Source organism: Oncorhynchus gorbuscha, linkage group LG02 (genome assembly GCF_021184085.1).
Source record: "Oncorhynchus gorbuscha isolate QuinsamMale2020 ecotype Even-year linkage group LG02, OgorEven_v1.0, whole genome shotgun sequence".
Classification (NCBI taxonomy): domain Eukaryota; kingdom Metazoa; phylum Chordata; class Actinopteri; order Salmoniformes; family Salmonidae; genus Oncorhynchus; species Oncorhynchus gorbuscha.
In genome coordinates, this window is record NC_060174.1 from 52657658 (window position 1) to 52679968 (window position 22311).

At 41.6% G+C, this 22311-nt stretch overlaps 2 protein-coding genes across 2 annotated transcripts; both read left to right on the plus strand.

The window, feature by feature from the left end:
- Positions 1-903: 903 nt before the first annotated feature.
- On the plus strand, positions 904-2939 carry LOC123993149 (fibroblast growth factor 3-like). Its single transcript, XM_046294987.1, has 3 exons — positions 904-1484; positions 1859-1962; positions 2422-2939. Exons 1-3 carry the CDS (start codon positions 1217-1219, stop codon positions 2794-2796), a joined length of 747 nt encoding a protein of 248 aa, XP_046150943.1. The 5' UTR covers positions 904-1216; the 3' UTR covers positions 2797-2939.
- A 3875-nt stretch (positions 2940-6814) lies between these two features.
- On the plus strand, positions 6815-9109 carry LOC123993154 (fibroblast growth factor 4B-like). Its single transcript, XM_046295000.1, has 3 exons — positions 6815-7310; positions 8296-8399; positions 8781-9109. Exons 1-3 carry the CDS (start codon positions 7010-7012, stop codon positions 8955-8957), a joined length of 582 nt encoding a protein of 193 aa, XP_046150956.1. The 5' UTR covers positions 6815-7009; the 3' UTR covers positions 8958-9109.
- The last annotated feature ends 13202 nt before the right edge of the window (positions 9110-22311 follow it).

A 22311-nucleotide genomic window follows, 5' to 3' on the forward strand; every position in this document is an offset into this window, starting at 1 on the left:
TGTAAATGTACTTGCACGAACGCGCGCGCACGCATGCACACACGCAAGGAGAAATCAGAACCATGGACAGCCACGTCATATTTAGTTTATATTGATAGGACTAAGCAGGGGTGATTTGGTGATGCCGAAATATGGAAGTTGCTGGAATAGTTCAGGCAGCTGCTGTTTTCTTTGCAACTTGCTATGGTTCTAAATCAGTAGTTGTTTGGTGGTCCGAAAATGTCGGAAACAACTGTCTGGTACATGCAATATGCATCGTGGACTTCACCGGAGAGAGGTTGCTATTCGGTTTTGTGATAAACCAAAGGTGTGGTTGAATTTATTCTGCCACTGTCTTATTTTTGTCTCTGACTTTAGGCCTATATATCATGGTCGCAAGGTATATGAATTAACAGCAAACAACGCTGGCTTCCCCAGTGATTTTAACCATGCACCGTTACTGTATGGCATAACCCATAACTCTACTCTATACATCCAACTCTTCGAAATATACATTTGTTATTCAGTCAGATGTATTTTGACACTGAAAAACAAGCAGACAGACATCAGTCATAGCATTTACCAATATCATGTTAGGGGTCTAGCCTATGCATTATTTGTATGAATACTTGATGTAACAATATGCATATATTTTGTATTACTATGTCTGCCCTCTAAATAACGTTTTAATGTCTAGCTGTTTAGAATTTCAAACAATTTCTGCTATCTTCGCAGCCGATGTCCTCGTTTAAGCTTATTCTCACCAAGTGGCCAAGAATGGAATTGACCAGGAGAATATTTATGTCGAAACCCAGTGTCTAATTTGGGAATGTCTAATTGGCGTTTTGGATCCATCAAAAGTAAAGCTGAGAGGAGTGCCCTGCCCTTAGATTGCTGGCTCGCCCTTTGTGATGCGGCTTTCAGCAATGAGCCTCTGTGTGTAATGTCATGTAATTTTATCCATCCATAGCCTAGCATACTGCACACACAGCTCACACAAAACGGTACCTTGCCTTGAATGATGATAATTTGATTTTTTGCGCGCAACTTGGGCATTCTCTCTTGCGCGCTATATTTGTCACGAGAGGCTGTTTCAATCAAAAGTAGATGTTTGAAACGTACCCATTTTTTCGGGGTGGATTAATCAATGGACCTAATAAGACTTCGATGGAAACTATTGATTCCCATTTTGGCACTCATGGAAAAGGACTAAAATACTATTTTCGGCCATGCCATAATGGTTATAATACTGGTTTTGTTAATGTTGAATTTGATGCATCCCAGTCACCAAAAGCCCCGTTCTTCTATGACGCTTAGGACATCTACTCCACAGCATCAGAGCTTTAACCCGAGGCAGCGCAGGGATGCTGCGGGGCGTGGGGGAGTGTACGAGCACCTTGGGGGAGCACCGAGACACAGAAAGTTGTACTGTGCCACAAAGTATCACTTACAAATACATCCCAATGGGAGAATAGACGGGACTCTGGAGGAGAATAACCCTTTCAGTGAGTACAATATAACCCACTCTCGTATATTTATGCCTTGTTATATGCTATGCATGTGAAGTTTATGTTCAGCCACTATATAGGCTATAGCCGAATAAGAATAGCCTATACGGAAACACTTTTAAAGTAGGCCTGGATAGATCATGTAAACAAGAACACTTCTTACCAATTGCGCACGTTATTATGCTGTTGGTTTTTGTGCCCGTCACGAATGCATTGGTAAATTGGAGTGATCAGAAGGCAACTTCAAAAAGTGAAGACAGAAGCATGGTTGTAGAGACACTACAACTCTATATTATAATAGCATTGTTATTACATTGCCATGACGTTTGGTGTCGCAGGAAATGAGAATGAATACATTTTTTTCCGTCCAGGCATATTGGAGATAGCAGCAGTGGATGTGGGAGTGGTGGTGATTAAAGGACTGTTCTCTGATAGATATCTGGCCATGAACGAAAAAGGAGGACTATATGCATCGGTAAATGTGGCATGATCGCTGAGGTCTTTCTCTGTCTGTCTGTCTGTCTGTCTGTCTGTCTGTCTGTCTGTCTGTCTGTCTGTCTGTCTGTCTGTCTGTCTGTCTGTCTGTCTGTCTGTCTGTCTGTCTGTCTGTCTGTCTGTCTGTCTGTCTGTCTGTCTGTCTGTCTGTCTGTCTGTCTGTCTGTCTCTCTCTCTCTCTCTCTCTCTCTCTCTCTCTCTCTCTCTCTCTCTCTCTCTCTCTCTCTCTCTCTCTCTCTCTCTCTCTCTCTCTCTCTCTCTCTCTCTCTCTCTCTCTCTCTCTCTCTCTCTCCCCCTCTCTCTCTCTCTCTCCCCCTCTCTCTCTCTCTAATAATTGGATAATTGACTACCATTCATGTTCAGTCTCATTTTAATATAGCATCTTCATAAAGCTTTCGTTGTAATGCATTTGGTTTCAACTAAATGTTTCTTTTCTCAGGCTGCCTTCAACCAGGAGTGTGAGTTCATGGAGCGGATCCATGAGTTAGGCTACAACACGTACGCCTCTCGCAACTACCAGACAACCCCTCCCTCCACCTCAACAGGAAGCAGCAGCAGGCGAAGGGCGAGCGCTGAGAGGCTGTGGTACGTGTCAATCAATGGAAAGGGCCGGCCAAAGCGTGGCCTGAAGACTCGCAGGACAGAGAAGGCCTCCCTCTTCCTGCCCAGGGTCCTTGGCCACAAGGACCATGACATGGTTCACCTGTTGTTCAACAGTAGTCTCGGGTACAGACAGACTGCCCTCAGACTTGCAGGAAAGACAGGGCCACGGAGACAGAGACATGTTTCCATATCCAGGCAGTTTGATGACTAGTCTGACTCATGTCATTCCACACTGCCCACAGCCTGACTACCTACCTGGTGACTGAGAGATACCAGCACGCCTTTCCCTCCTTTAAACTGGCATAATGATACTGTTGGAATAATGTACAACCTTATATAGAGAATGCATGCATCATACTGTCTTGTGAATAAAGTGGTCAATGTCTTGAATGTATCTTTGTACTGTTATTGTTAACTCACATTATCGGAAATACATGCAGTTAATGTCCTGTGAAATTATTCTTGAGGACCATTCCATACAAAGATGTCTGGAAGGATGCATGTGGATTACTCAATAATATGTTGTACAAAAAGCACTTTGTTCTAATAATTGTCCTCTGTAGCTCAGTTAGTAGCTTTTGACGCATTCAACGCCAGGATTGTGGGTTCGATTCCAGCTGGGACCACCTATATGAATGCAAGCATGACTGTAAGTCACTTTGAAATCATCTGCAAAATTATATATATACAGTATATATATACTGTGCATTCGGAAAGTAATCCGCCCCCTTTCCACACTTTAAGTTACAGCCTTTTTAAAAAATGTATGAAATAAATAAAAATCTCATCAATCTACACACAACATCCCCTAATGACAAAGCAAAACCCGCTTTTAATAATTTGTGCTCATTTAAAAAAACAGAAATACCTTATTTTATTTAAATAACTATTCAGACCCTTTGCTTTGAGACTCGAAATTTAGCTCAGGTGCTTCCTGTTTCCATTGATCATCCTTTAGATGATTCTACAACTTGATTGGAGTCCGCCTGTGGTAAATTCGATTAAATGGACATGATTTGGTAAGGAACACACCTGTCTATATAAGGTCCCACAGTTGACAGTGCATTTCAGAGCAAAAACCAAGCCATGAGGTTGAAGGAATTGTCCGTAGAGCTCCGAGACAGGACTGTGTAGAGGCACAGATCTGGGGAAGGGTACCAACAAATGTCTGCAGCATTGAAGGTTCCCAAGAACACAGTGGCCTCCAACATTCTTAAATAGAAGTTAAATAGAAGAAGAACCACCAAGACTCTTCCTAGAGCTGGCCGCCTGACCAAACTGAGCAATCGGGGGAGAAGGGCCTTGGTCAGGGAGGTGACCAAGAACCCGATGGTCAAGAACCTGAGTTCCTCTGTGGAGATGGGAGAACCATCCAGTAGAACAAACATCGCTGCAGCACTCCATCAATCAGGCCTTTATGGTAGAGTGGCCAGACAGAAGCCACTCATTAGTAAAAGGCACATGACAGCTCGCTTGGAGTTTATCAAAAAGGCACCTAAAGGACTCAGACCATGAGAAAGAAGATTCTCTGGTCTGATGAAATCAAGATTGAACTCTTTGGCCTGAATGCCAAGGGCAAAGTACGGAGAGATCCTTGATGAGAACCTGCTCCAGAGTGCTCAGGACCACAGATTGGGGTGAAGGTTCACCTTCCAACAGTACAACGGCCCTAAGCACACAGCCAAGACAACGGAATGTCCTGCAGAGAAGAAAGGGAGAATCTCCCCAAATACAGGTGTACCAAACCTGTAGCATCATACCCAAGAGGACTTGAGGCTGTAATCGCTTCCAAATGTAAACGTGATATTTCAATTGCTAAAATTTATAAAAACTTGTTTGTGTTTTGCCATTATGGTGTATTGTGTGTAGATTGATGAGGAAAGAAAAACAATTGAATCTATTTGAGTAAGGCAGTAACCTAACAAAATGTGGAAAAAGTAAAGGGGTCTGAATACTTTCCAAATGCACTGTGTATAGACTGCCATTGTGTTGTTCATTTATTTATTTGCCTCCATTACTTGTTATATAATAAAAACGTTTTCTGTGTCTTTTTGTATATTGTTTTTTTTAGTCTGTGAAGCTCAAATGTCATTATTTATTATTCAGTCTCCTGATGTGTTTTAGCCTACATTTTTGAAGAATTCTCTTAAAATAAATAGTAAATATATCTATAAAACAATTGAATAATATAAGACTACCAGACTGAAAGTGTTGGGATATGCAGTGTTGAGATTTTTCTGAACACAGGGCTACTGCTAGCATGTTGTGTCAGTTATCATTGCCTTTCATTGGCATGTGGGCTGTGTGATTTCGGAGTTAAGCATAGGATTGGTTCTGTTCTGTTCCTTTGTCGACACTGCACTCTAGAGGCAGCAAGTCAAACATCTTCTCTCTCTTCAGAGGTTCTGTACCCAAGAAATGACATTCCACGAGAGCAACATTACTTTTTATCTAAAACTATTGTTCCCCAATGACCACATAAAGGTAATTTGTTGTTGTTGTTGTAATGATACTGTAAGAAAGTTGTAGGGCCTGTTAATCTGTTAATCTCAGTAAAGTATTCTCACTTACAAAATGTAACAAGGACGTCAGTGATGCAGCACCCTGGCCAGCACAGTGAGGTGACGATAACGCAAAACCACGTGACTGAAATGCAGCACCTTGGAGAGCGGCTGAGAACAGGTAGCCTGGCCTTCATGAGAAAACTCTGACGATACTATCAGGAATTCGATAGCCTAATTTAAATTATTATTGCGATATTGGCTCTTCATTGATACAAAAGATGGGTAGGCTACTGTCAACAAACGCTATAGAATATTTATGATAATGTATTAATTTTAGTCTACTTTGAGAGTGTAGAAGTTAGATTTTATTTAAAAACATATATATAAGTATTCAACATTCAGCCCCAAATAATAACGATTATTTTGAATCTGTTGAATAAAAAATGTAATATTTTGAAACATCAAATGAAAGAAAACGTCTATAATTTGAGATTATTTGCCACACAAATTCCCGAAATGGTTAGTTGTAGGTATAATTTAACAACAATTAGCCGCGTTTTTTCCACCAGTATTTTCCCAGTTCGAAAGAAAAGATTAAACTTGTGAGCAGGTGCAAAAGTCGTTGCTCCTTGCGTGTCACTTGATACCTCTATGTCATCTCGGTTGGTGGTTGTGTATTACACTGGCTAAGTGACAATAGGCTTTCCATGGTGTGGATGGTCACACATGGGGTTCAAATCTCGAGTGAACCTTTGATATGGGTGTTTTACGCATGGGTACTTCACTCACCGTGGGCCAGAAGTTCAGTCTAATAACTGACATTTTCAACATCCTATGCGTAACGGCTTAGTAGCCTACATTGTACATACGTGCTTGGTACAGTCTACGGGTATTACATTGTGTTCAATTGATCAGATAGGCAAAAGAGAAGTGTATCCGATGAATTTATATAGCTCATCTTCATGGAACAGTAGGAGGCTTGGGTTGATAAGGCCACTAACTGTTTTAAGATTAAAAGTATTTTTGCCTTGCATCAACATATTACACGTTTTGTTGATATTGTAATCTTGAGATACTTGCACCATGTTATATTTTGTCTGATGTTTATATTCTGTGCAAGAGAAGCCCGCCCATTACTTTCGGTAGTCAAAAAGTAGAATTTCATATTAAGAAAGCGGTTGAATTACTTATGGATTCACTTATAGAACTGTCCTCTGTGTAACAGTCTGTTGGCGTTTCAGCTTCCTTTTCTACATCCTGCAATACATTATTTTATTGTATTTATTTGATTTCAGTCGATATTGGATGGTTTTAGATAAAGATCTCATGCGTAATCCTCCCTGTCGCCTGGACACATCTTGAGAAGTCTGAGAAGTTTGCGCGGCGTAAAGACACAATAGACTAAATAAAGGATGAGCAAAACACGTTGTAGAGGCTACATGTGTCAGCTCACACTAAAATTACATTGGCAACTACTGAGTTCACTGAGATGCCCTGCCACTCGAGATCAGAGCGCACAAGGGGAGGTGGTTTTCTGAGTGACTTTGCGTCGGAGGTAACTAGCGTGCATGTGGATTGAGTTGAGAGCAACCTTTTGTTACAGTAGGTGGCGTGTGATGTCATTTCGGGGCACATATAAGTATCATCAGGAGAGGGACATGGCTATGTCTTACAACACGACTGACAATTCACAACTCGATCTAAAAGCATCTCGGAATAGAGTAATTCAGCGGAGCCATTGAAGTAGCCTACAGATTTGCTTCATGCAGACTCAGAAATAAGTTCACTGGAGGCTCAGTCAGTCCCACAGTCTCCACAACTTTTCCGTCAACCTGTGAGCACCACGGACAGGGGAAAGAGGGGTTTGGGCAAAATTGTCAAACAAATTGAAACACGTGAGACCGCACTGACCACACAAGGATGTCTGTCCACGCGTCCTGGCTACCAGTACCGCTGCTGGTGTGGGGACTGGTCTGCAGCTCAGTGCGCACTGCCCCGTTAGCGGGTATGCAGAACGGCGCTCTTGAGCGGCATTGGGAAACGCTCTACTCTCGATCACTGGCTCGGAACCCATGGGAAAAGAGAGAAATCACCCGGGATGGTGAATATCTTATGGGCATCAAAAGACTTAGGCGTCTCTATTGCAACGTCGGCATTGGGTTTCATATTCAAGTTTTACCAGACGGAAAGATAACTGGAATACATAACGAAAATAGATACAGTAAGTTTAGTTTCATACTTTTATTTAAACCAGCGTCGTTGGGCAAACGTGTTGGACGCCCCGCTCTTCGTCTGGGAACCTGTTTGTGCCCATGTGCCACCACTTTAGAACTTCATATTGTGAGTTTGGGTTGTGTGAATGGGCACCATGCCAACTTCAACATAGTTTTGTGTTTAGATTAGGCCACTAGCCAATTGACGTCACGTGTTAGTATTTTCGTCCGATGGCCATGAGGACAGAGGAAGGAGTGTTTTAGCCAAGTATGATTTCGTCTTCTTTGCGCAACATTGAAAATTGTTTTGCGGCTCTGTTTCAACGACAACAACAAACAAGGCTTTAGTACATGTTTCTGAAGAGTCAACATAAATCACGGATAGTACCAGATCTGGGGGTTTGGACTTGACGGTAACTGTTGGCTACCAGTATATTGGGGTGCAATTGGGTTAGTTATTCTTTACTGACTGTCCAGTATAAAGTCAGGACAATTTTCGACTTTTTTCTTTCTTCCTACCTAACACATTAGTCTTGTATTTTGATACATACATTTGATACATTCCTCCAAGAGAATAACAGAGACAACATTATTATTATTATGATCTTATGTAAACGGTAGACATAACAGTTTGACGTTTTCTCAGAACTTCCAACCGCCAGGAACTCATACTGGGAACTTTAGTGAGGGGAAGTCTATATCATATGTAGCCTAGTTGTCATCTAATGCCAAGGGAGAAATGCACCAATTTCCTTGCAGGGTGTTTTAGTAACAGTTTGAATATAGATCTAAATAGATCTGTGTCTACTACAGACTTCCTTATCTACTTTATTTCTCATAGACCTGTGTCTACTACAGACTTCCTTATCTACTTTATTTCTCATAGACCTGTGTCTACTACAGACTTCCTTATCTACTGGATCTATTTTACAAGACTGGCATAAACAATGGATTATACACAACTTTGCAATAATATTCTTTATCTCATTTCAGGTCTCCTTGAGATATCACCTGTGGAGAGAGGGATTGTGACCATCTTTGGAGTCCGAAGTGGTCTCTTTCTAGCCATGAACAGCAAAGGGAAGCTCTATGGCTCTGTAAGTGTACATGATATGTTTTCTGGGACGTACTTCTGGGTCACAACATACTTTATTGCATGAAAAGTCTCCACAGCAAAATGACTGTCAATGTCTTGGCAGGTCTTTACGTGTTTGTAGCCTATGAACTTCATTATAAGCTACATCACCGGTGCGTTCAAAATAACCTTTCCTTTCCTTAGAGTCCATGTACAGTATATGGTATTTCAAAGTAAAGTTGAATTGGCCACAAAATCCTTAAGTGTTGAGATTGATGTGTGTGATTTGGGTCATTTGCCAACAGAGGTTCGACATCAGCTTCCATATAGCCTGCTGTTCATTGCGTTATTTCATTGTCTCTTAACGTAGACCGTAACCTCTCCTCTCTCATCCTTTCTCTAGGGTCATTACAATGACGAGTGCAAGTTCAAGGAAAGCCTCTTGGCAAATAACTACAACGCGTATGAATCTGCAGCCCACCCAGGGATGTATATTGGACTGAGTAAGACAGGCAAAACCAAAAAAGGAAACCGGGTAACACCAGCGATGACAGTGACACACTTCTTACCGAGGATCTGAATGATTCCAGACAGACTGTGCCTTCAACAGAGGGCAGAGGAGAGAGAGAGAGGAAACAATGCACTTTCAAATGGTTTTTCTAGAGTGTGATATTTAAATAGTTTATTTATGATTCTTGAGACTTTTTATATTTTGGGAAAGTGGAATTACGTAGAAAGGGAACATGAAAAAAATGACAATTGTTTTTTTTTTTTTTTTCAAATCTATTGAATGTGCGCTGCTATAAGTGTCTTGAGAGGAGTACATTTTCTTTTATAAACCTCAAATGGATTTTGCACTGTTTTTAAGTTATTGTTGTGCGGCAATGGTTGTGCAGTACGTGTCCTCGTCTTACTTGTGTTACTTTGAAAGAAGTTGCTGGCCCAAGTTTGTCAGAGTTGTCTCTCGGCATCAGAAAGATAGACAATGACGGCAAAGGTCCAAACCATTCAAAGTTAATTACAGGTCCCATGATTAGTCATTTATTGGCCGATACAATGACAATTGGGACGTACAAAAACTCAACAACACAGAAATGGGTTTCTGCATTGAATTTGTCGTGTGGTCATTGGTCAGAGTTGTGTGTGTTATGGCAGTATTTCTCCGTACGAAAGACCACTTGTTATTTTTCCATTCCTAATTGATTTAGTTTTTTACTACCTCAGTGTGGACGTGCAAGCTCTAGGGATTGTGTTGTTGTTTGTTCTGTGTCTTCTACAGTATATGTTGTTCTGTCATATTTCTGAGCGTGACATATGACGCTGCCACACTTCTGTGTTTTACAAGTTACAACTTAACCTACACTGTATACCGCCGATAAGGTGAACTGGAGGAATTGAGAGGAATCCATTCAGAGAGAGGGAATCTGAGGTTAGAAGGCACATCTATAGTGTACGTTCAGGGTTAAAGGGAACTCTGGTCTAGGGTTGAACTATATTTTTGTTATATGCATGTATGGTAAAAACTCTTTCATAAATAGTACATGCAGCACACAAATGACTGGACGGTACTTGATTATCAGTAATTTATCACAATTCCACTTTCTTATGTTTTCTGTATTTCAAATATATGTATTGTTGTACTCACTGCCTGATATGTGGTTTTGTAAATCCTTGTGAATTGACTCCCCTTGCAGTTGTCAATAGTAAGAACCCATATTAGCTTTGGGAGTATGTTGCTATTTCAGTTTTTTTATTCATGCAATCGAAACCAAGAAGAATGTCCTTTCTTGCTGGCACAGAGGATGCAGAAAATGAACAAAAAGTGAAACTAGATGTGTTTCTTACTGTGGTCATTTATATGATCCCTTTGTGATCTCCTGCAATCAGTTCAACATTATATTATGTTCTCTGTTATGCATTTCATGTGTATAAAAACTATGTCTGTAGTTTTATACAGGTCCTGTTCAACTTTGTGGTGTATGTGCTGTGCACATTATCAAAAAACTTAAAGAAAGTCAATAAATTATGTTCTGCAGCATAGACTATGTAGTGTGGATTGCTTTCTTCCAGAAAGGAGTTAATTGAAAAGTGGAAACGTCTTGATCAACATCAATCTACAACAGACGTGTCTGTGAATAATGCCCCAATTTCTTATTAGTGCCTATATAAAATATAAACATATCACAGATCATTTGTCCACACCAATGACCCACAACACTTTGAGAAATGTAGAAAGCCTTTTCAAGTACTGATTGGTGCAATACATAGCCGTGGGTGACATAGGCCTATCACACGGTCCCATAACAAGGAAGTGTTACGCAGTGTGCTCTTCTGAATGGTGACTCACACGTATACAGTTCAGACTTCAAACTATGACGCTTCAGTCAGATTCACTAAATAATGGACTTCCCCAACTGCGACCATTTTGCAATGCATTTTCAAAACAGACCAAAACAATTGAGACGTGAAAGATAAATAATGATGCTTTTTAAACTATCCTACCTCGCATGTGATTTCCATACATTTTCAGACCTGCAAAATAACATTCATTTAACCTAGAAATTCAGATTGAATTCAGCTCTGTTCCACGCTTGTTTCACTCATTGAAACCACTGTGAAACATAGCAGGGTTGATTTCCAAGCTAACTTTCAGTGACACTTCAACTCGAAACCAACGGCAAATCCACACTGGAGGTCACCATGCAGGGTGCGGAGGTCGCCATGCAGATCACTGAGACAATAGGGTAATTTGTATGCTTGGATTTAACATGTTAAAAGCCTGTTGCATTCACACCTCTCTAAAGTGGTAATGCTGCTCAAATCTCATTGGTAAATTGGCTATGCTAATAGGGATAAACACGACTAGATTGTTTTCCTTGTGGCAGGCTGAGACAGTGTGAATGGAGGACAAAGCATTCGTCAATATGAGAGTGTGATTTCAATGAATGAATGCATGTACAGTAGGACAGTAGAGCGCCGGTCCCGCCTCCCACTTTGGGCCCGCTCAGCTTCTATACATACTCTACTTGATTAATCCGCCACTCACTATGTAGTCATAGCTACATTCATAAGGTTACACAGTGACCAGCTCATGTAAATTAGCCTTCTGACAGTTTACCATGCAACATCTACAATGGCCCTAAGCCTTTAGTACATTCAGAAGATCACAGAGAGAAGTGTCCAATCCCGACACAAGCATTTTGGGCCTCTTCTCTTTTCCACCATAAAGATGACAGTACACTGGGACCTTCCCAGCCCAGATGAGAGACCACTAAAAACGGTGTCATTTCTGCACCAATCGTACTGCCATCATCAACACCAACATTTGCACATCACTAGGGTGCTACTTCTACATTGAACAATTTACCTCGCGGGTCTGTTTTATTCCCTATCATCCTTTCATGTTTCCTTTAGATGCACAGAGGTCTCAGCAAACTCCAGACAATCCAGGAAACTAGCAACAATGTGTGTGTTAACAGAAAGTGTATTGATTGTAATTGAATGGTGGTTAAATTGATGGCCTTGGTAAACAAGATGCAGCATGGCTTGGGCAACGGCTGGTAGCTATTTTCACATTATTTTTTTCCCTCTCTCTTTTTCAGTGCTAATGCATACACACTGGCTGGGAGGCTAGCAGCAGGGAACAGACAGCCAGGCCTACACATTGACAGCAGGCAGTTGTGAAAGGGCATGTATAATGCAACCGTCCTTTCGCCTCTGTGTCTGAGAGCTCAGGTGTAAAAGGGGGAGGTCCGAAATGCTTACTCCTTTGGCTCGAGTCTAATGTGCTGCCGTCGAAGGGAACACGGAATGGTCATTCCTGAATGCAGTAGTGAACTAATTGCTACAAACTAATATCATCACTGTAATCCCTAAATAAAGGGCCAACAATAACACTCCCAGGCCAGGAAACTAGTTAACGATAGTGGATGAAAAATGAAGGATATGTTAAACTAAGCATTTGTCTTAAACTCTTAGACCCACTTAATCTTCCTCTACCTCTACTGCTGTGAGTGACTGGAAGGGGAACCTTTGACTATTCATTGTCCCATTAGAGTCTCAACATCCACAATTGTTGAAATCATTAAATTACCGTTTTTTTAAATCCCCCTATTTATCCTCCTTTAACAGACAAACAGACACACAGCCTCTGCTTTTGGAATAGGGTTATAGGCTCAGCGCTGGGAAGAACTCTCCAGGACAGAGCTTATGTCTAATTCTCTGTTATGGCCTGTAGGCATGAGCAAATAGAAGAAGAGCTGTGGGAGGAGGACTGCAAGTACACCACAGAGAGGGAGGTTGTGGGTTTGGTAGTTTGGTGAGAGGTTTATTGCTGAAGACTCAGAGCATCTCACATAGTTCCTCTCTGGACGTGACCCCACTCTCTAAAAGGGTCTCAGGGGGAGTTGGGATATGCAAAAAAAAAAACATTTTCAAATTCACATATGCATATAATACTCACTTGTACATGTGTGAAACAGAACAAATATAAGCATTATTATTATAGTGCAGTGATGATAATATGGACACTGGAGTGTAAAACCATACAGCAATTTGGTGAATCCAGTCAGACTTCAGTTGCTGGTTTTACCGTACACGTTGCCCGATAATTTACCTTTCAACAGGTGCTTTGGGGACAGGAAGATACAAATGCAATTTATGCTTCAACACAAATTCACTTGCCTTAAGATTATATCAAATGGAAGATTCACAAGCACTATTTGAGCCACACAAAGTTTGTTTCAGATATATATATATATATATATACATTTTAAATGTGTGATAGCCCGGCCTCAGTTTATTGTTTGGCTTTGCTACTGTTTTGTCTGTCTCTGTCCCTTTATCTAGTCACTTCCCCTTGAGTTAAAACAAAATACTGAGCAGATGGAAGTCTTTCTTTCCCTAAGGTCAGACCACATTGCACACAACAAGCTATAATATTGTAGCAAACGGCGACAGAGCAGCACTTGTTGGTCTCTAACCCGAGTCTCCAAGCCCATAGCCAAACACTCTAACCACTGCTACAATATTTTTTATTGTCATGTAAAAATGAATTTTACAAATATTTTTAAAATATTTTTTATTATCGTTTGCGTGATTTCTTCTTGTATGCATTGAATCTTAAGCGAGTTTGCTGTCCATGTTTGAAATAGGCAATTCTCAATGCAAACAGCACATTAAACATCAAAGGGGAATTACTCATGGCCAGACATGAAAGAGGCGCTCATTTAAGAGTGAAATCGCATGATATACAGTCAGGGCTGCTGTGAGATGCCACATGCTCTGGTCTGTTTGTCTGTAATCATTTCTAAGCACGTAATGGCCAGCCTTTTCTTTGGTTGGAATTCACGATCTGGGAAGTCATAGCCTAGCTGTTTACCTGCCTCTCTTTCTTCTCCTCCCAAACTAAATGGCCACTCATGTGAAAGTGTGCATTTCCTGCCTGAGCGTGCTCTCTATATGTGTGCGTATGTCTGCTCCTGTCCCGTGCAACAATGCTGGCCCAGGTTTGGCCTGGATCCATGGTGCGGCAGGCCCGAACCTGCAGCTGGGAGAACGAGGCCTGGCCTAGCGGATGGAGGGAGGGATGTATTTAGCTGGCCCGTTTGTGCCCCTGGTCTCCTTTGTAGAGCCAGCTGTGAAGTATGTGTTTGGGACAGTGGTGCAGTGCGGGCCTGCAGATGTTTGGCCATAAAGAGCAGCACTTCAAAAGAGAAGAGACACCCCCCCTTTCCTCCAGCCCCTCTCTTCTAGGATACAGCTCCACTCTGGAGGACTTTCAGAGAGGGGAAACAATGCAGACTTGGGCCCTGTAATCAGCGGCCACTGACAGGTGTTGTGAAGAATAAAGGGCTAGTTCTGAACTGGAGAAACAAGTTTAGACCCAAGTCACTTTCTATGCTGTTGTCTCACATTATGGAGCAGCAGACTGGTCTGTCCTGGCCAGTCAAGGCTTTATGTCTGTAAACTTGGGACATCTTGAACTTGACTGCTGCTTGCACTCCGTCTGTCCAGGAACACAAGCTGGTAAAGCAGTTTTCAATGTGAAACAAACCAGGAAATGACAACTGTGTCATTGTGTGTGAGCTGGGAAAGCTTATGATAGTATTAACAGTGTGTGTTGTTACAACAGCTGGGAACTGGAGCACTCCAGATTAACCTAAAGTGTTTGGGTTATCTCATTAAGGATCCTTTTCATGCTCTGACAATTACGTGTACATGTGTTTTTTTTTAAACCAATGTTTTAGTCCTTTTAAACCCCATCTGTTTGAAGCTCTTTAGAGCTGGATCACACACGACTGCAGGGACCACAGAGGGAAATGTGAAGTAGTAGTACTGGAGGTAGCAGCAGAAGTACTGGAGGTAGCAGCAGTGTTGTATTTACTGTGTTATCTCCTGTTTCCTCTCTAGAATCTAGCCAAGTTCATACTCTAAAAGAATATCATGTGTTAGATTCAATCAGAATGTCCCATCGTCTAACAACTGTACAATAGGGGTTCCTCAGGGTACTAGCTTAAGGCCTATACCCTTTGGCATACAACGTGTCTAATTAATCATAGGATCCTAATAGTTTCATAGCTACTGGTATAATATAGCTCCTCAGCCCTCCAGTTAGCTCCATTGAAGCCGCAACTAGTTGACGAGCCCCAGGTGACGAGCAGAATAGGAGGGACATAGGAGGAACTTGTCACACCTCCAGTGTTTATGTGATTAGAATAGAACAAATTCTGTTCTCAAAGGTCAGTCTGATTTCCACTGCATTCCTGCTACAGGTTTTCACATTTGCATCTGCAGTCAAACATTCCCATGATTCTCATCTGGCACTCCCTCACAGCTGAGATGGTGCAGCCAGGGCTTGACAAAACAAAAAAGGCATGACATGTTTTTTTTTAAGGCAGGCTGTGAAATGAACAAACAAATGAAAAGACACAACAAAAGCTTACAATTTCTATCAAAAGTTGAACGGTTGTTCTCCATTTCAAGTAGTTAAACACGTAGATTCTAATGGAACATAAAACAATTGTTTATTTTTCTTTCAGCAAACTTTCTTTTAATCTCCCTTAAGGTCATACACAATGTGACACTCCTCGAATGACCCATGTGTGTTTTTTCTCTGCACCTTCTCTGAGGTCGTTAAGACCACACACCTTCATTTGACTGGCTCCTCCCTCTCAGCAGGGCTCTCCTTGATATCTAGTGCTGTGTTGACATGGACCGCGCCTCAGAGAGGATAATACTCCTGTCCTGCCGCTAGACTCCTATCATAGAGAGAGAAGAAGTGATGCCTTGGGGGGGGACGTCTCATCTCATTCATCAAAGCTGCTGAGTTCAAGCCCTGCCCTAACTCACCATGGGAAAGACGTATTATATCTGATCTGTCTGTTGAGCATAAGAAGCCGTCTCCTTTCATTTAGCAGCCTTTTGATCAAACGCTTCACTCTCAGGTATCAGATCCAGCAAAGGTTTGGTTGCGACAGGGAACAAGGTACTGTATCAGCACGAGGGATCACTATAAACTGGGATCTTATCGTTTTATACATAATGTGGGACACTTGATTGATCTGCTGCACCACAGCCAACATGTTCCTCTGGATTAACGTTGGTAGTTAAAGGTCTTTGAGATTTTAAGCACTCGGTAAACTGTGACTACACCAGACACACCACTTCACTGTGATTATCGTTATTTATAATGCATTGTGCATTAGTTACATGCATGGTATTCCTTTCACATAATATGACAAATATGTGACGCAGTCAACATTTACTCCTATTTTCCAGCTGATTCGTCCTTTGCCACTGCACTGCCTGTGGGGGTTGATGTCAAATCAATCAGAGACTATCAGTCCAAAACGCTGCTGAAGCCCCCCCCCCAACCCCACCCCCCATGTGAGCTAAAGATCAAACAACCTATTAAGGGAAGACATTAAGCAGTGAGGAGGGTAGGTACACACTTTGTATCTAAATCAAACTTCACTCAATGATTTATCGGTGAAACTTCGACATAACGTTTGATATCGCTCAATCCCTTTGTGTTTGATGGAATAATGGGACAGATACGTTCCCAGTGCAGTAATAACAATAATAAATCAGTAATAACACTAATACACTAATAACAGAAATAACACTTGTCTTACAACTGTAGAACTTCCATATAGCTGGATGACCTTGGTTATCTGACAGCATTACAAACTCTCAAAGACAATATGAGGGGGGTGAGCTGCATAATAAACACTTTCAAAGCATTATTAGTGGAAATAAACATCAGCATGTTGAGAGTTGCACTCGGGGGTTTCTAATCATCAAACAAATGAGTCATCAGTGAGTTTCCCAGCAGGTGAGCAGTGAGTTCTCTGGGTGTCTGTCCTGCGTATGAGTGCATGTCTGTCTGTGCATACCCGTGTATTTGTGTGTATCTCCCACCCAGCGTGGAGTGACACTACATCTATACGGGCATGGCTGAGTGTCACGCCCTGGTCTTAGTATTTTGTGTTTTCTTTAGTATTTTGGTCAGGCCAGGGTGTGACATGGGTTATTTATGTGGTGTGTTTTGTCTTGGGGTTTTTATAGGTTAGGGGATTGTGGTGTAGTATAGTTGTCTAAGTAAGTCTATGGTTGCCTAGAGTGGTTCTCAATCAGAGGCAGGTGGTTATCGTTGTCTCTGATTGGGAACCATATTTAGGCAGCCATATTCTTTGAGTGTTTTGTGGGTGATTGTTCCTGTCTCTGTGTTTGTTTGCACAAGATAGGGCTGTTTCGATTTTTCATGGTACGTTTTTGTATTTTTTGTTATTATCTTTATTAAATATGTATCAAGATAACCACGCTGCATTTTGGTCCTCCTCTCTTACGACGGAAGAAAAACGTAACACTGAGTTATCACTAGGAAGTGTTTCCTAACCCTAATCCTCTGGGATGATGGGCAAGATCTGAAATAAGATACCTTCTACACACTAGAAAACAAACCAATTTAAGTGGGTTGTGTCAGTGGGTTGAGAGACACAAGGAGTTAGTCTGAGCGAGTGTCACGACTTCTGCCGAGGTTGGCTCTCCTGCCCGTTCGGGCTGTGCTCGGCGGTCGTTGTCACCGTCCTATTAGCCACTACCGATCCCTTTTCGGTTATCTGTTGGTTTTGTCTGATTGTTTTCACCTGTGTGTTAGTTAATTAGTATCTGTATATAATGTAGGTTGTCCCGCCCTTGTTTTGTGCGGGATTGTTTGTTTTTGACATTTCGTTTCGGCTGTCGGTGTTTTTGTGTTTTATTTCTCCGGTTTGTCTGTTAATTCCTGTTTTGGATATTTTTCACCCTGTTTGTATTTTGGGTTGTCTGTGTTTATTGTTGTTCACCGGAGAATAAACCTTTATTCATTATTTGGTGCCAAATTGCATTTACCTATCCACCAGTCAGCATATTCAAAAATGGTATGAACTAGAGGTCGACCGATTAATCGTAATGGCCGATTAATTATGGCCAATTTCAAGTTTTCATAATCAGAAATTTGTATTTTTGGACACAGATTTGGCCAATGTTTATTTTTTTTTTATTTTATTTTCAAATATATATATATTTTTTTACACCTTTATTTAACTAGGCAAGTCAGTTAACAAACACCTTATTTTCAATGACGGCCTACCAGGGAACAGTGGGTTAACTGCCTTGTTCAGGGGCAGAATGACAGATTATTACCTTGTCAGCTCGGGGATTCAATCTTGCAACCTTACGGTCAACTAGTCCAATGCTCTAACCACCTGCCTCTCATTGCACTCCACGAGGAGCCTGCCTGTTACGTGACTGCAGTAAGAAGCCAAGGTAAAGTCTGCTAAATGACTTAAATGTAATGTAAATGTAAATTGCAAGCTAGCATTAAACTTATCTTAATCACTAGTTAACTACACATGGTTGATGATATTAGTAGTTTATCTAGCATGTCCTGCGTTGCATATAATCGATGCGGTGCGAATTCGCAAAAAAGGACTGTCGTTGCTCCAACGTGTACCTAACCATAAACATCAATGCCTTTCTTAAAATCAATACACAGAAGTATATATTTTTAAACATGCATATTTAGGTTAGCAGGCAATATTAACCAGGTGAAATTGTGTCACTTCTCTTGCGTTCATTGCATGCAGAGTCAGGGTATATGCAATAGTTTGGGCCGCTTGGCTCGTTGCGAACTAATTTGCCAGAATTTTACGTAATTATGACATAACATTGAAGATTTTGCAATGTAACAGAAATATTTAGACTTATGGATGCCACCCGTTAGATAAAATACGGAACGGTTCCGTATTTCACTGAAAGAATAAATGTTTTGTTTTTGAGATGATAGTTTACGGATCCGACCATATTAATGACCTAAGGCTCGTATTTCTGTGTGTTATTATGTTATAATTAAGTCTATGATTTGATAGAGCAGACTGAGCGATGGTAGGCACCAGCAGGCTCGTAAGCATTCATTCAAACAGCAATTTCGTGCGTCTCGCCAGCAGCTCTTCGCAATGCTTCAAGCATTGCGCTGTTTATGACTTCAAGCCTATCAACTCCTGAGATTAGGCTGGTGTAACCGATGTGAAATGGCTAATAGCGTTTCAAACGTCAATTGTTCTGAGACTTGGAGTAGTTGTTCACCTTGCTCTGCATGGGTAACGCTGCTTCGAGGGTGGCTTTTGTTGATGTGTTCCTGGTTCGAGCCCAGGTAGGGGCGAGGAGAGGGACGGAAGTTATACTGTTACACTGGCAATACTAAAGTGCCTATAAGAACATCCAATAGTTGTATATGAAGGTATATGAAATAGAAATCGTATAGAGAGAAATAGTCCTATAATTCCTATAATAACTACAACCTAAAACTTCTTACCTGGGAATATTGAAGACTCATGTTAAAAGGAGCCACCAGCTTTCTCATGTTCTGAGCAAGGAACTTAAACGTTAGCTTTCTTACATGGCACATATTGCACTTTTACTTTCTTCACCAACACTTTGTATTTGCATTATTTAAACCAAATTGAACGTGTTTCATTATTTATTTGGGGCTAAATTGATTTTATTGATTTATTATATTAAGTTAAAATAAGTGTTCATTCAGTATTGTTGTAATTGTCATTATTACAAATAAAAATAAAAAATCGACCGATTAATCGGCACCGGCTGTTTTTTTGGCCCTCCAATAATCGGTATCGGTGTCGGCGTTGAAAAATCATACTCGGTCGACCTCTAGTGTGAACGAAGTAGTTGGAGCTATCAAAGGAGTTAGGGGAAAATGGGAAGTGGAGGCCTACACAACTGAGACTCCTCAATGTTTGATCCTCAGTTGGTGAGCATTGCGTTGGTGCAGGAGCGGTAGCTCCCACAAGAGGACGACGTTCTGTGAGAACAGGCTGAATAGGAATTTCAAAGGCTGCGTTTGTAATGCTCATGCTCACCTGTTGCAGTGGACTAGATTTAGAGTTAGGTACACTGGCATTCATGCTTATGCCCTGACACGCATGGAGTTGGATTTATTTTCTGCATATGCAAATAGTGTAAAATACATACTAAAGGTGTCGTATGCAACTCCCATTTACAAGCTCGGCACCCTTACACAAAACGTCCAGATGCCAATAAGGTTCATTTTTGTGTGACGATAATCACAAACCGACATGGAACACATAGGACAGTACAAATGTATTAACATAAACAAAGGCATGAAACATGTATTTGACACATATTAGAAAACGGAAGGATCTAACATATTGAGACTAGCGTGTCAATTTGTCACCAGCCTTGATAAAACAGTCTTCGTAAGGCGCTTTCAAGCCACCTTATTTACCGGCTTCTCCTCTGATAGGGAGCCCTTCAAAGGAAGAGCTGCTGCAGATAAGACACCAGGACACAACATGTATTCTTGGAGGAGCACTACACTACAGAGACCAGAGACCAGGGGACACAGATTACCCCGATGCTGGCTGCAGGAATGCCCATATAGAGTAGGGTGTTTTGTAACAGCACGGGCAGAAACACACTGCACTCCAGAAACCCCTATGTACCAAGCTGAACCTCAGAACAATTATTTGTTCTTTTCTGTTTGAGGATTTGAGAGCTTTGAACAGCATGGACCTCAGTATATTTTGCCAACGCTGTCCCAACCCCAGCAATGGTCATTCTGCTAGATGTGAATAGACTAGATTGGACTGAAATGAAAACATCATGAATGATTCAATAACATCATGATCCCGTAGTAGCCGATAAGAAGGCACGCTTATAGTTCTATCAATCAAAGCCCTTTTCAAATCAGCAGATGTAGCCTCAACCCGGCCCTAAACCCCAAACAGAAATCAATGCAGACGTAGAAGCACGGTGGCTGGGAACAAACTCCCTAGAAAGGCCAGAGCATTCTAGATCATGCTAGATGTCCAAACGTTCATAGATGACCAGCAGGGTCAAATGATCATTTTACCTAATGCTCCAAGGATCATTGGGGTTTAAAAAGTATCAGACACTTAGGTGTTAAAAGCTGGTAAACCACTTGTTATAGTAAAAGCGACACTTAATCTGACACTTTACTTAAGATCATGATTTGACCCCAGTCACAATATGAACTTACTTTTTGTGAGTTCCAAATGTTAGCAAGAAGACCGTATTGGGAAAGTCTGGGTGCCATAGCTAGTAAGCATAATCCAGTAAAGTGCTGCCATCCTCTGGGTAAAATAGAGAACCACAAGGTAGCAACATAGCGTTGTTATTTGCCCCTCCGTATCCATTTTGAATGATTTCGGAAGCATCTATATAGGCCTTAATTAGGGTTTATGACAACGGCATTAAGCATTTAAAAAGTGTTGTTTATTTACAGTTGGACCCAAAATCCCATCAAGAGGAAGAGGTATGACAGCACAATTTATTGCCTTAGTATCAGACATGCGCTCAGTCTGTTCTGGACCCTCCAGTAGAGGGTGATATGACCCTTCCTACTGGATCCCGTGACACTACATGACTGCAGTTGGTTCAGAATGAATGAGAGCCACAGAGGCTGTCTGCATTATGCTGCTGCCTGCCAAGCTGGTTTTGTCCTGGGCAGCTGCCTTTCTCTGATTTTCCTTTTCCTAGAAGAGGCCTGGATCAGAATTCAGCGGGACAAAGCAGGCAGGGGCCAGCTGCCGGACAGACAGCTGGCCTATAGCACTCTGCAGCAGGTGAGCATTGGACTGGCGGCATGAACTGAGGCCCACTGATAACATTGCCCTGCTCTCTCTCTCTCTCTCTCTCTCTCTCTCTCTCTCTCTCTCTCTCTCTCTCTCTCTCTCTCTCTCTCTCTCTCTCTCTCTCTCTCTCTCTCTCTCTCTCTTTCTCTCTCTGCTCTCTTTCTCTCTAAGACAAGACTCCACTCTGCAAGCAAACAGCACTTCACTTCAAATGCTGCCAGCTGTACCGCCTGGAAACCCTTGTGCCAACGGCCATGACCCTCCTCTACTGTTTCATAAATCTGTGTCCGTAGAAAATGCAAGGGCATAGAAGCACTATCTGGAAGAAAGATAATGTGAAAAGAAAGAGAAGGAAAGAGAAAGCAATATTCCCTGGAAATCAGTACTCCCTATTCCCTGGAAATCAGTACTCCCTATTCCCTGGAAATCAGTACTCCCTATTCCCTGGAAATCAGTACTCCCTATTCCCTGGAAATCAGTACTCCCTATTCCCTGGAAATCAGTACTCCCTATTCCCTGGAAATCAGTACTCCCTATTCCCTGGAAATCAGTACTCCCTATTCCCTGGAAATCAGTACTCCCTATTCCCTGGAAATCAGTACTCCCTATTCCCTGGAAATCAGTACTCCCTATTCCCTGGAAATCAGTACTCCCTATTCCCTGGATGGGAGAATGTGGTGGGATTTCGGAAGCGACAGGTGGTATCAACGGTAAAAAAACAAAACAATTCGAAGTCACTATGCTGTAACTGACATA

What these genes read in the sequence shown, in the direction of transcription:
- LOC123993149 (XM_046294987.1), top strand. Translation starts at nt 1,217, where the DNA reads ATGGTTATAATACTGGTTTTGTTAATGTTGAATTTGATGCATCCCAGT. An exon ending in GGAGGAGAATAACCCTTTCA is followed by an intron (nt 1,485 to 1,858) that starts GTGAGTACAATA and finishes TTTTCCGTCCAG; the next exon opens with GCATATTGGAGATAGCAGCA. An exon ending in AAGGAGGACTATATGCATCG is followed by an intron (nt 1,963 to 2,421) that starts GTAAATGTGGCA and finishes TTCTTTTCTCAG; the next exon opens with GCTGCCTTCAACCAGGAGTG.
- LOC123993154 (XM_046295000.1), top strand. Translation starts at nt 7,010, where the DNA reads ATGTCTGTCCACGCGTCCTGGCTACCAGTACCGCTGCTGGTGTGGGGA. An exon ending in ACATAACGAAAATAGATACA is followed by an intron (nt 7,311 to 8,295) that starts GTAAGTTTAGTT and finishes ATCTCATTTCAG; the next exon opens with GTCTCCTTGAGATATCACCT. An exon ending in AAGGGAAGCTCTATGGCTCT is followed by an intron (nt 8,400 to 8,780) that starts GTAAGTGTACAT and finishes TCCTTTCTCTAG; the next exon opens with GGTCATTACAATGACGAGTG.